General features: G+C 35.8%; 3 protein-coding genes across 8 annotated transcripts; all 3 read left to right on the forward strand.

The window, feature by feature from the left end:
• Nucleotides 1–483: 483 nt before the first annotated feature.
• On the forward strand, nt 484–5,358 carry LOC130989894 (uncharacterized). 6 transcript variants are annotated; one of them, XM_057914048.1, is made up of 12 exons: nt 484–733; nt 812–883; nt 965–1,012; nt 1,080–1,181; nt 1,389–1,475; nt 1,561–2,148; nt 2,555–3,040; nt 3,586–3,647; nt 3,744–3,837; nt 3,949–4,028; nt 4,183–4,515; nt 4,822–5,358. In XM_057914048.1, the coding sequence occupies exons 1-12, from the start codon at nt 548–550 to the stop codon at nt 4,856–4,858; spliced, it is 2,175 nt and encodes a 724-aa protein (XP_057770031.1). In that variant the 5' UTR covers nt 484–547; the 3' UTR covers nt 4,859–5,358. The 6 variants fall into 6 exon arrangements, with proteins under 6 accessions (XP_057770031.1, XP_057770032.1, XP_057770033.1 ...); XM_057914049.1 differs by having other exon boundaries at nt 500–733; nt 821–883; XM_057914050.1 differs by having other exon boundaries at nt 501–733; nt 1,063–1,181.
• An 865-nt stretch (nt 5,359–6,223) lies between these two features.
• On the forward strand, nt 6,224–8,396 carry LOC130989895 (methyl jasmonate esterase 1-like). Its single transcript, XM_057914054.1, has 3 exons — nt 6,224–6,752; nt 6,875–7,006; nt 7,971–8,396. Exons 1-3 carry the CDS (start codon nt 6,378–6,380, stop codon nt 8,253–8,255), a joined length of 792 nt encoding a protein of 263 aa, XP_057770037.1. The 5' UTR covers nt 6,224–6,377; the 3' UTR covers nt 8,256–8,396.
• Nucleotides 8,397–10,270: 1,874 nt separating this feature from the next.
• LOC130989896 (methyl jasmonate esterase 1-like) lies at nt 10,271–11,648 on the forward strand. Its single transcript, XM_057914055.1, has 3 exons — nt 10,271–10,693; nt 10,886–11,011; nt 11,297–11,648. The coding sequence occupies exons 1-3, from the start codon at nt 10,328–10,330 to the stop codon at nt 11,582–11,584; spliced, it is 780 nt and encodes a 259-aa protein (XP_057770038.1). The 5' UTR covers nt 10,271–10,327; the 3' UTR covers nt 11,585–11,648.
• Nucleotides 11,649–12,516: the final 868 nt, after the last annotated feature.

The following is a 12,516-nucleotide window of genomic DNA, read 5'->3' on the forward strand; positions in this document are numbered from 1 at the left end:
TCTATGTGTCACAAACTAGTTAAATAGGGAATTTTTTTATATATTTAATTTATTTTTAAAATAAAAATAGAATTTAATTATTTTTATTGTGTTATCATTTTATATAATTTTTAGATACAGAATAAGAATAATAATAATAAATCTATAGAAGACGATTGTAATGTATATGTTACATTGTTCGGTTACGCTTTTGAGGTATGTAAGGTTGTTTATTATTGGTGAGTCCATGAATGATAAATAAAGTAAAATGAATGACAAATAAAATAAATATGAAAGTTAAAGGATGTTAAAATTGTATAAAAATTAAAATAAAATTCTTTTTCGACGGCCAAACAAAAGGGGTAATTAGACTCTTTTTCATAGACAAAAAGCGTAATTATTTCTTAATATTTGTGCTCGAATTGTGTGACATTATTGAATTGGCGGAATTTCGCTTAGAGCAAATAAATTTGAAAAATGGATTTTTTTTTTTAAGAATATGAAAAATGGAAAATTAAGAAGATACTACAACTCACACTTGTCCTCTGCAACTGAAAACGATGAATCGATGAATCATAGCTTTCCGCACCAAACCCATTACAACTTGCCATTCTTTTTCGCTCCCACCTCAAAAATTTGTGAACTTGACAAACAAATCATCACGATTACGGTGGAAGACGGTTGCAAGATGAGTCCTCGGCCTGAATACCTACGTCTCCGCCGCCTCCTACACGACTCTCTTCACCGCTTTTCAGTAACCATTTCAACCACCCTTTTCTTTTTTTATCTACTTCTTATTTTCATGTTTCCGTCTCTTTATTTTTCATTGTAGCATTTGCAGGATCTCACCCCCTATCCCTTGACTCAAGAAATTGAGAAAGACCTTCTAATTGCTCTTTCTCAGGTTTACTGTTGAATTTCAATCAATTTCTTGCCCTTTTCTTTCACCCCCCTTCAAATATTGATTATCTTTCTCCAATTTTAGATTTTCAGACAAGTTAAGCAGCTGATAGACGAAGTCGACTCTGACGAGGTTTGTTGCTTATTCATTTTAGAATTCTTGCTTATTTTTCCTTTTGAAAGTCTTTCCAATTTTCTAGGAGGAGCTGTTGGAAGACACTGCTTGTGAGGGTGAATGTTTGATTGATGCAACTGCACAGTTGGACAACCGCCACTGTTTGGTTACTATCATTGGTGACTTGGTAAAGCTTGTTAACCTTTGTAAACACATTGAGCTAAACAATGTTTGTGTTAAATGTATGATATATTGATTGAGAACTACTTGACGGCCTCGTCCATACTCGTCGCAGGAGTACTAATTAAGCTAGATGCTTCTTGTTGTGTCTCTCATTTGTAAACTTGGCTTGTGTTCTTTTCTCAAACATCAGAAACTTGCAATTTGTTTGCAGATGTTTTTACTCGCTGTCAACAGTCAGCATGCTCAACATTTAGTGGGGAACACCCTTGTGGCCATTTCCGAGTTTTTGCTTGCATCAGTATGTTGCTGTGGTATCATACAATCCCTGGAATTACCGGGTTCTCTCGTGTTTTCTGTTGTCAATAATAATATTGTCTTCGCAGGATGGTGATTGGAATGATTTCATGCAGTTGTTGTGCCTTTGCTTGGATTTGTCAATTTGCAACGTTCTTAAATCTCCTTCAATTAGTGCGTTAGAAACTAGATATCTAGATTTCAATACATCTACAAGATCTTCACTGAAGCTGAAACTGAAAACTGCAAATTGGTCGGCGGTGGCTGCTATTTCCCGAGTTATACGTAATATACAAAAATGTCTGAAGCAAGATTTCGATGAGAAATACGTGAAAACATACTTGGATTCTGTCAGCTCTTTATTGATAAATCTTCCGTGGGACTTATTAAGAGAGATCTATGTTGGTCATAATCCAGAATGTCTTAATGGCCGTGAGGAAAATGTACTGAAAATAAATGTTTCTCAACTGAGAGAAATGACTACGTTTTTTGGACATTGCATTCAGTTACTCTGTTCTTTGGTCACACAAAGCAGTTCTCTTGAAGGCGAACTTGGGTTTTCACCAATTATTTGGCGAATTATAAATCTTGTCCCCAAACTTACGTTGTGGTGCCAAGTTGAGGTTCAAAGCCCTTCTCATGTCCGCATGTCTCATTACTTCAGACACAAAGTGCTGGTAAATTATTTGACTAGTGGTTGTGTTTTGCATTAGCTTACTCTATCTACAATTGATCCTTTTTTTAAGAATTGCGATAATTGAAGTGATGATGTTCTTGTTCTTTGCTAACTGGATAAATTATTTATCTTGACATATATCTGTCTTAGCAAATCTTCTGAATGTACATTAAATTAATTATTTATCTTCCATACAAATGTCATAACACATCTTGTGAAATATAAGTTCTTCAAACTATCTTTTAGTGTATGAAAGAGTGAAAGCTAGTATAATTTTCTTATTGGTATTTGAACTTCTCAGGGATTTTCTAATGACTGTTTTTGTGACTGTGTTCAGATTGGCTATATATTTCATTTGATAGAAGATCCATTTACCATGCCTAACTTGGTAGATGTTGAACATGTAGATGCTAATGGTCAAGCTTAGTTGTACCATCCGTACTGGGCAAACTATAAGTTATACATGGATGCATCTACTGCACAAGTACTTTGAAGATCTATTGTTGCATCCTATATCTGGGGGTAAACTTGATCGAGATGGCTTTCTGGAAGGGTCACCATTCTGCACTAGCATTTTTGATGCAGAACAACAAAATTTTCCATCTTCCCATTTGCAAAGGCTGGCGATTTTGCTTTTCTTGAAGTGTTCACTCAATTTGGTTGGCACACGAGGAGTTCCTGATGAACAGCAATGCATGCATGAAAACCTGAAACTTATAAGTTCTTCTCACCTGAATTTGGATTCAAGGTCTTGCAGTGACAGCATAGGTTTAAAAGAGCTCCATAAATGGCTTCAATCTCACGTTCATGCTGATATTATTCTGAATGACGAATTATATTTTGAACGATGTGTGAGATTCACATTATCCTTTATCCAACTATTTATGCACGAGGTTTGTTCTCATTCTATTATATTATCATGGGAGTTATTATTTATTAGCTTCTTATGCATCGCAATATCTGTCTGTGATAGTTGGATTTGTGTTTGTTGCATAGTTTTCTCATTTCTGATTGTTTTCTGCTGATTGACTTTTTGTTATCTGAAGGCCCTATTATGGTGCATATTGAGTAACATAGAAGTGTCTTTGTGAACGATTTGTAAAATTACTAATTATCAAGTAGTTCAAAAGCCTCTTGAAGTAGCGATGAAATTTGGTTTCCAGCAGAAAGGGAATGTTGAAAGCATTGACAGTGGAAGTATCACAAACCAATTAATTTCTTTTGTCTATCTACACATTTAAGACAACCATAAATGTTAAGCCTTGTGAGGTGAGGTGGGCATCTTCGTTTTTTTAACGTTTGTGCATATGACAGGGACCATAGTTGGTGGCTTGTGTTTAATAATTATCGTGGTCTTACATTATTCTTTTACTTTTTTGCAATTCTTATAAGCTCATGCATTTTTGTTTTTTAATAGTTTCACCCGTTTGAACTGTAGGATGACATACTGTTTGAAATGCTCTTGCAACTATTTCATGTGCCATTTTTTCAAGAACGTGAGTAAGTAGAACCCTGATACTAAAGCCTCTGTTTAGTTAATGCCTTTTGAAGTGTTTCTTGAGGCGTTCCCTGATCAACACTGGTAAACTATTGAAGGATTATTGAAGACGAGCCACTTGCTGAAGTGAAGAATCATCTTGCTGCTGATTTGTTTAATCCCATTCATTTGTTCCATTTATTTCTTGCTGAGGTACCCTTGCAGAGAAGGAAGAACTAACGAAAATCCTTTTTTCTATCATAGCAAGTTTTCTCGTATTTCATGCAGCAAAGGTTTAAGGTTCTGTATTTTACTTTGCGACAGATAAGCTATGATCATCAAGTTCTTCTTGACTATCTTATCTCAAAAGACACTGGATCCAGCTGTGCTGAATACCTTTTGAGGTTTGCATTGGAACTTCCTTTATTTTGCATATCTTCCCTTGAAATTTAAGGGCTTTCATCAAGCATCAAGTATTGGACTACGTGACTCTTTCTTTAGCTAAGATTTATGCTGATTGGCTCGTATTCCGATTTAACTTTACATGATTGCTGCCAGGTCATTACGAATCATTTGCAATTCTTGGAGTTTATTTGTTGAATTTCCGGGAGTGAAAGATGATTCCGGCCAATTATGTGTAAAGAGACGGAAGGTTTTAGCAGATTCTAGAGATATCAAGGGAGTAACATATCTGGCATCATTGAAAGAGAGTGGGATTCCATCACTTGAGACAGAGCGTAACGAAGACCATGCATATGTCAATAAGAGCTCTACCAATTTTAAACTACCATTCGTCGCTGTTAGGGATTGCTTGGCTTCATTGACCACGTCTGTTGACAGTCTTAACAGAAAAGGTTTATTTCCATATAATCCACAAGTGCTTCTGCGGCGGTAAGTCAGTTTCCTGACACGTCTCGACTGTTGAAATGTTTTTTAGATGAATTGACTGCTTCATGTTGAATTTAATTTATACAAAAATTAAATTTAGTTGAGCACATGTCAGCTTGAGTTGTTTTGTTTTAAGAAAATCCTATTTTGATATCTTCTGCTTCTTCAGAGTTTTGAATCAGAGAAGTATTTGTATACACTAATGCTAGTTGCATTTACTCAACTTGAAATCCTTATTGAGTTATTTCCACACGTTGCTGATTGCAATTGCATGAGATTCTCACTATTTGATAATTTACCTTATTGCAGTTTGATGAAGTTTGAGGAGCTCTGTTTTCAGCAATAAATTAGTGAAACTCTGTTTGAATAATCTATTCTGAGTTGGCTCTAAGATGGAGACTGCAGTTAGACAATATAACAAAGATGGAGCCATGTCCGGCCGCCACGGCCTCGTCGGCAACCAGATTTGCTTGAATCTCACCTCTTAGATGAGATTTCTTCACAATCTGAGCTAAACCACCCATTCAAATTCTCCATAGACCTGCACCTGCAGCGTCTAACAAGATGCCGATTCCTTCGTTGAAATGCCGGAGAAGATGGAGGAGAGGCGTAAGCCAATGAACCGGAGAATTTGCTGCCCGGGGAAGAGACAGAGCTGCTGATTTTGGGGGAAGCAAATCGACGATGGTTGGATTATCAGATCTATTCGATGAAATCAAACACCAAGAGAGAAAAATTAATATTAGGGATAAATTTGTATTTTAGTATAGAAAATGACTAATTTTTAAGTTTTTTATTTGTATGAATAATTTTTATTTTTACTATAATAAAGTGGTCATTTTCATACATCGACTCTTTATTGAACTGATGATTTTTAACTAAAATCAAAATCGAATAAATTTATTACTCCCTCCGTCTTTCAAATATCTTCCACTCTTTCTATTTTGGATCGTCTCCAAAATATCTTCCTAATATACTTTTGGAAATAATTGTATTTACTATTACTCTTACAATCTTCACTTTTTGTAGGACTCATTCTCCACTTATCAAATGCACAGTTAACTTTTATTAAAATTCGTGTCACCATCTCTTAAGAAGATGTTTGGGGGACGGAGGAAGTAATTTATTATAATTACTTATCCCGTCCAAAAAACAGTGTGTGTTTATTACTATTTTCATCAGTTCACAAAAAGTTTGAGTTTTTCCTTTTTTGGAAACTCATCTTTATATTTTAAACCTCATTCATTCTCAATATTTACAAAATATTCGCCTCTTACTTTTACAATTTGATGGGTCCAGTCCCCAATTACCATTCTTTGCGAGACTATTTCAATATTAAAATTATATCTTCCAATCATTTCGTTAAAGTCTGTGTCCTCCATTTCAGCGCACATTCTTTGCAGACGGAGGAAGCATGATATGTACTTTATCCGTCTCACGAATCTTGACACGTATTTCTTTTTGGGCTATCCCACGAATCTTGACGCATTTCTAAATACGGTAATAATTATTACATTCTCTCTCATACTTTATCACTTTTATTATCTTCTCTCTCATACTTTATCACTTTTATACTTTATTAACTACACTTAAAACACTAATCTACAACTCCTTAATTCCCGTGCCGAAATCAAACATGTCAAGATTCGTGGGACGAAAGAAGCATATGTTTGTGACTAAACAAAAGATCCTTCACATGTATGAACTCGCCTGTAACTTAGGATTTTAAAACAGAGATAACATCTAAGACATGGGCCCCCCAGCCTTGTCTTATACCGACTTTGTAATAATCGAGTCATGGGAATGGAAGTGTCAGTCGCGACCAATATTAATACAAACTCTTTAGCTAATGCGATTCCAACTCAATGGAAGAGAGCAGACAGCAGCAGCCGCACTTCGTGGTGGTTCACGGCGCGTGCCACGGCGCGTGGTGCTGGTACAAGGTGGCGACGAAGCTGAGAGCGGAGGGCCACCGCGTCACCGCCCTCGACATGGCGGCCTCCGGAGCCGATCCGAAGCGCGTGGAGGAGCTGAGCTCCGTCTCCGAATACTGCCGCCCCCTCATAGACTTCATGGCGGCTCTCCCGCCGCAGGAGAGGGTGATTCTGGTGGGCCACAGCATGGGCGGCGTCTGCCTATCCCTTGCCATGGAAAACTTCCCTCACAAAATATCTGTTGCGGTTTTCGTCACCGCCATGATGCCTGGCCCCGACGTCTCTCTCTGGGCTCTCGTTGCCGAGGTTTAAATTTCTTTATTTACTTATGCGACTTATAAAAAAAATAAAAAAATAAAATTCTATTCTTTTTCCTTTAACTAAATGGTTGGTGTCTAATTTATTGTTTGGGAAATGAATATATACAGTATGGGAAGCAGATGGATTCTTATATAGACTCCCAATTCTTCTTCAACAACGGCCACGACAAACCGCCGACGTCGATGGTGTTTGGCCCCAATTTCTTGGCCACACAGCTCTACCAGCACTCTCCCCCTGAGGTTACCTCTCTCACTATACATTTTTTACTTCCTCCTCGACTTGTCGTAACGAAATTGTGTGTGTTGGCCTAGTCGTAGGCGGTTAATGATCAATACATGAGGTTCTAAGTTCGAGTTTATTGTCGTGCTGTCTTTATTATTATTTGTTTTATTTACTTGTGTAATTTATCAATAATAATAATAAAAAAAAAGTGGGGTTATCATACTTTGTCTATGATTTTCAGTGTTTCCTAAAAAATATCCTCAACTTACTTGCTTTTAAAACACTCAACTTTATTCCGTCTAATAAAAAAACATTCAACTTTAGAAAAAAGTTGACTTATGTTCCATATCACATAATCCAATCAGGCAACTCATCATTCTGTTGCTGAAGGTGAAATATAAATCAAACTTTTTCAAAGTTGGAGACGTAAATTTTGATTAATCCAAAATTCTTGTTAATTTCATGCTCAATTGTATTACTTCCTCCGTCCTAATAATTTAAATGAGGAGAGAGAAGAGTGAAAAAGTAAAGTAAATGAGGAGATAGATAGATAGAATAAATAGAGTAAATTATTTTCTTATTTTAGTTGAGACATTATAAATGAAATGCCCAAAAAGAAAATTTGGGACGTTATTACTAGGACCTTTTTTTTAAAATCATCTCACAAAATAACTGTATAGTACTCCTTCCGTCCCACTTCAATAGACTCACCTCTTTTGGGCACATAGATTAAAAAAACTTATCTTTTAGTAGGAAAATGATAGTAAAGTGGTGTGGTCCACACCAATTAATTATAACTTTTTTACCCAAAAAAAAAATGAGCATATTGGAGTGGGATATCCCAAAAAGGAAAATGAGCCTATTGGAGTGGGACGGAGGGAGTACTATCTAACAGGTCAAGATCTGTCGAACGATGAAAGCTAAACACACATATATATAAGGAATAATTCTTATCAATAGGCATATGTATACATATTGCAGGATTTAAGTCTTGCAACCTTGTTGATGAGGCCGATGGGACTCTTCGATGAATCGGGTTGGGTGAAAGCAACTCTGTCGAAACAGAACCACGGCTCGGTTCGTCGCGTGTTCGTGGTGTGTGAGCAAGATCTTGTGCTAAAGAAGGGGTTCCAGGAGTGGATGATTGAGAACAATCCAGTTGATGAAGTGAAGATAATTTCTGGGGCAGATCACATGCCCATGTTCTCCAAAACCCATGAATTATGTGCCCATCTGCATGACATAGCTCTCAAATATTGTTCTTGATCACTATATAGTTGGAGTTGGTCTTGAGTTGTTATGTGATGATCACATTTTCATATTTTATTTGCAGATTTTCACTTACCATGTTGAAACTCTGATATCTAATAATAATATATCCTTACTTTTCAACTTTTCGTCTTAAAACTCGTGTGTCTCCCTCCTAGAAATTATTTGGGGATGGGGGAGGGGAAGTATGACAATATATTAATTTATTGAATACTCCACCACATGGTGGATCCTTTTCTCCACTCACAATATAATTAATCATCATTATTAACAATATCATTTAGATGAGACACTTTCTCCACTCGCAACACATTCAAACATTTTTATTAAAATTCGCGATGTCCCCTCTTAGGACTATATATTTTTATGGACAGAGGGAGTAATGACTAATATATATCGAAGATAGAATAGAATTATATCTATTTGATAATATATCTAACACCATAAGGGGCAAAAATTATATATTGTCTTAGGCCACTCATATTTGGGTCAGTCCAGGAATTAAATACAAGAAATAAAGATGAGCCTTGATATTACTTCATCCGTCCCACTTCAAGTGTCTGTTTATTTCCCTTTTTGGATTGTCCCACTTAAATGTTCTATTTCTCTTTATGGAAAAAAATTAGTTTCAAAAATTGAAAATTTTAATTAACCTTTTCATAAGTGTCTGTGTCAAAAAAAACAAAACTCTTATAATGAGACGGAGAGAGTAATTAGGACAAGTTTTTATGAATCTGTACTTAAATCACTTGCATATATACGAGGTAGGTAAGGACTATATTATTGGTAGAATATCACATCTAGAATTTGCAATTTGGATAATTTTTTCTTCTTTCATGCCATTGATGGGCATAGCATGCATATTGTTGAAAAAAAGCTTGCTACCAAGGTTATATATATTGGGTATGAGCAAAAAAAAAAAAAAATGGGTGGAATATGCACATGCATCCATCCATGTGCAATTAATTGTGAAGGTATAATGTGCATTTTGTATTTGGTTTATTTCTGTACAAAACACCATTTTCCTTCCATTATACGTATACATTAATTTGACTTTTAGTATTAATCACTCTATGCATGAATGTTCACGAATGGACTAAATTTACATTGTATTTATTGGGGTCACTATTCCTATTTTGAAATCCTATATATTTGGATTTAGTAAAACAGGGGACCTAGATTATTAATTTAGTGCGATATATTAAGATGTTGATAAATTAGTAATTTGTAAATAAATTCATGCATGTTTAATTAAATAAGTTTATGTATTTATCAATTAATTATGACTGATATTACTTGAGATCGATCCTAATGATATAATAAAAAGATGATTCAATATTATTAAAAGTAATCGTGAAAAATGAGGCATTGACCGTGACAACAACTCTTCACAACCTTTTATTGCTGTTGGGAAAAATTTGATTTCACAATCCAATATGTGAATATGTGAAAGACAATAAAATGCAATTGAAAGTTAGAGATAAATCTACCCAAATTTCAATTTCAAGAAAATTAATTCAAACAATAATAGATTTATATTTCAACAAATTATCATAATATTCATAATTATAATATTTTAAGAATTATTAATTTATAACATTAATGAGACCTATATATTTACAAAGGAGTTCTTTAAAAAATTATTACTTCATCCGTCCACCAAAACTACGACAGATTTGCTATTTTTGATGCAATACGTTTTTATTTTTAGTACATGATCTAATATTTTATTCTTATTTTTTGATTTTGTAAATACCACTTACTTAAACAAAAACCACCACTCACCCACGCTTGATCCAATCTCAATCCTTTCATTTCATATATCAAATTGATGATTTTTTAACTAACTCAAATCAAAATCGAATAAATTTATCAATTTCTTAATAATTATTTTAAAGAAATAAATCGCCTGCACGTACATGTTTGTGTCTCCCATGTATGCACTTGCTTATAACATGTAGGATTTTAAAATAGAGATCCCATGTTAAGTCTTACATTGAAAATTTGAAACTATAATATATAATCAACACATTAATGGAAGTGTGATTAATGCGATTAATTTCAACTCAATGGAAGAAGAGAGCAAGCACTTCGTGTTGGTTCACGGCGCGTGCCACGGCGCGTGGTGCTGGTACAAGGTGGCGACGAAGCTGAGAGCGGAGGGCCACCGCGTCACCGCCCTCGACATGGCGGCCTCCGGAGCCGATCCGAAGCGCGTGGAGGAGCTGAGCTCCGTCTCCGACTACTGCCGCCCCCTCATAGACTTCATGGCGGCTCTCCCGCCGCAGGAGACGGTGATTCTGGTGGGCCACAGCTTGGGCGGCGTCTGCTTATCCCTTGCCATGGAAAACTTCCCTCACAAAATTTATGTTGCGGTTTTCGTCACCGCCATGATGCCTGGCCCCGACCTCACTCACTCGGCTCTTATTGCGCAGGTTTGTGTTGGCCTAGCAGTAGGAGGTTAATGCCCAAAACCTGAGGTCCTGTGTTTGAATTCTCCGTTGCGGGGTCTTTAAAATTTCTCTATTTATTTATTTATTTATGTAATTTATGAAAGAAAATAAAAAACTAACTTCTTCTTCCTTTTCAACCCTAATTTAATTTATTGGTTTGGGAAATATATACAGTATGACATGGATTCTTACATGGACTCCCTTTTTTACTTCAACAACGGCAACGACAAACCGCCGACGTCGATGATGCTCGGCCCCAAGCTCTTGGCCACGCAGCTCTACCAGCACTCTCCCCCTGAGGTTACATTCCACGTCTCTAACTTTCAGCGTTTTCTAAAAAAATCCTCAATTTACTTACGTTTTTCGCATTTAAAACCCTAAACCTACTTTGGGAAAAAGTTTGACTTCACATGATCTGGCGGGAAAAAACCTAAACTCTAAGAATCTGACGAGGTGACTCATCATTCTGTTGCTGAATCGTGTGAGGCGAAATATGAATAAAATTTTATGATTAATCCAAAACTCATTTATCACTTGCATGTGCTTACTTACTCCATGCTCAAGTTGTATTAATACATATTGCAGGATTTGAGTCTTGCAACCATGTTGATGAGGCCGGTAGGCCTCTACGATGAATCGGATAGGGCGAAAGCAACAACTCTGTCGAAACAAAACTACGGCTCCGTTCGCCGCGTGTTCGTGGTGTGTGAGCAAGATCATGTGCTGAAGAAGGGGTTCCAGGAGTGGATGATTGAGAACAATCCAGCTGATGAAGTGAAGATCATTTCTGGGGCAGATCACATGCCCATGTTCTCCAAAACCCATGAATTATGTGCCCATCTGCATGACATAGCTCTCAAATATTGTTCTTGATCACTATATAGTTGGAATTGGTCTTGATCAGTTGTTATGTATGTGCAGATTTTAATTTGTGTGATCTTGTGGAATCATTTTTTTGTGTGCTTGAGCTATTGTGATATTGTGTTCGTGATTTGTTTCTTTCACTAAGAAATTGGTGAATTTCTTTGTGAGGGATTAGGTGGTGGATGTCGGTGTTCACGTCTAGGAAGTTATATTAATTGTTGTCTAGTCTTTAATATTCCACCGTTTGTGAGGTTTTGAGAAGTTATATAGGCTAAGTAAGATGAAGTCTTATTGTAAATTCTTCTGTAATTTAACTTCGGACATGTGTTATCATAATTGGTGTTTTGTTCTTTACTGCATTTGTTACATTCCGTGTTACAATATCTTCGTACGTACTTACAACACAATTAATTAGTTATCATTGATTCATTATTAACAATACCTTTTAGGTGAGACCCTTTATCTACTCACAACACATTCAATCGATCATTTTTATCAAAGATTATATATTTTTGTATCCAAGATAGATTAATTATATATATTTCACAATATATCCAAGATAGGATTAATAAACTGAGTTGGGTTCTAATACCATAATGGGCAAACATTACGGCCAATGCTATTTGGATAAGTACTCATCCAGACCAAATCCAAGAAATAAAGATGAGTTTTAATATTACTCCATCCGTCCTACTTCAAGTGTCTTTATTTTCTTTTTTGGGTTGTTCCACTTAAATGTCCCGTTTCCCTTTATGAAAAAAAAATAGTTTTAAAAACTAAAAATCTTTGAGGTCCACATCACATTTTCAACTCTACACCTCACCACTTAATAATCTAGTTAACTTTTTTTGATATAAATAACTGTGTAAAAAAAATAAGACACTTATAATGAGACAGATGGAGTAATTAATTTCTTATGTCATGCCCAAGACACAAATTAA

The sequence above is a fragment of the Salvia miltiorrhiza genome, chromosome 6 (genome assembly GCF_028751815.1).
Source record: "Salvia miltiorrhiza cultivar Shanhuang (shh) chromosome 6, IMPLAD_Smil_shh, whole genome shotgun sequence".
Taxonomy (NCBI): Eukaryota; Viridiplantae; Streptophyta; class Magnoliopsida; order Lamiales; family Lamiaceae; genus Salvia; species Salvia miltiorrhiza.

Bases quoted from the DNA above. Each gene is read 5' to 3' on its own strand.
- LOC130989894 (XM_057914048.1), top strand. From the start codon at position 548: ATGAATCATAGCTTTCCGCACCAAACCCATTACAACTTGCCATTCTTT. The intron at 734-811 runs GTAACCATTTCA...TTTTCATTGTAG, and splicing joins ACTCTCTTCACCGCTTTTCA to CATTTGCAGGATCTCACCCC. The intron at 1,182-1,388 runs GTAAAGCTTGTT...ATTTGTTTGCAG, and splicing joins TTACTATCATTGGTGACTTG to ATGTTTTTACTCGCTGTCAA.
- LOC130989895 (XM_057914054.1), top strand. From the start codon at position 6,378: ATGGAAGAGAGCAGACAGCAGCAGCCGCACTTCGTGGTGGTTCACGGC. The intron at 6,753-6,874 runs GTTTAAATTTCT...GAATATATACAG, and splicing joins TCTGGGCTCTCGTTGCCGAG to TATGGGAAGCAGATGGATTC. The intron at 7,007-7,970 runs GTTACCTCTCTC...TACATATTGCAG, and splicing joins ACCAGCACTCTCCCCCTGAG to GATTTAAGTCTTGCAACCTT.
- LOC130989896 (XM_057914055.1), top strand. From the start codon at position 10,328: ATGGAAGAAGAGAGCAAGCACTTCGTGTTGGTTCACGGCGCGTGCCAC. The intron at 10,694-10,885 runs GTTTGTGTTGGC...AAATATATACAG, and splicing joins ACTCGGCTCTTATTGCGCAG to TATGACATGGATTCTTACAT. The intron at 11,012-11,296 runs GTTACATTCCAC...TACATATTGCAG, and splicing joins ACCAGCACTCTCCCCCTGAG to GATTTGAGTCTTGCAACCAT.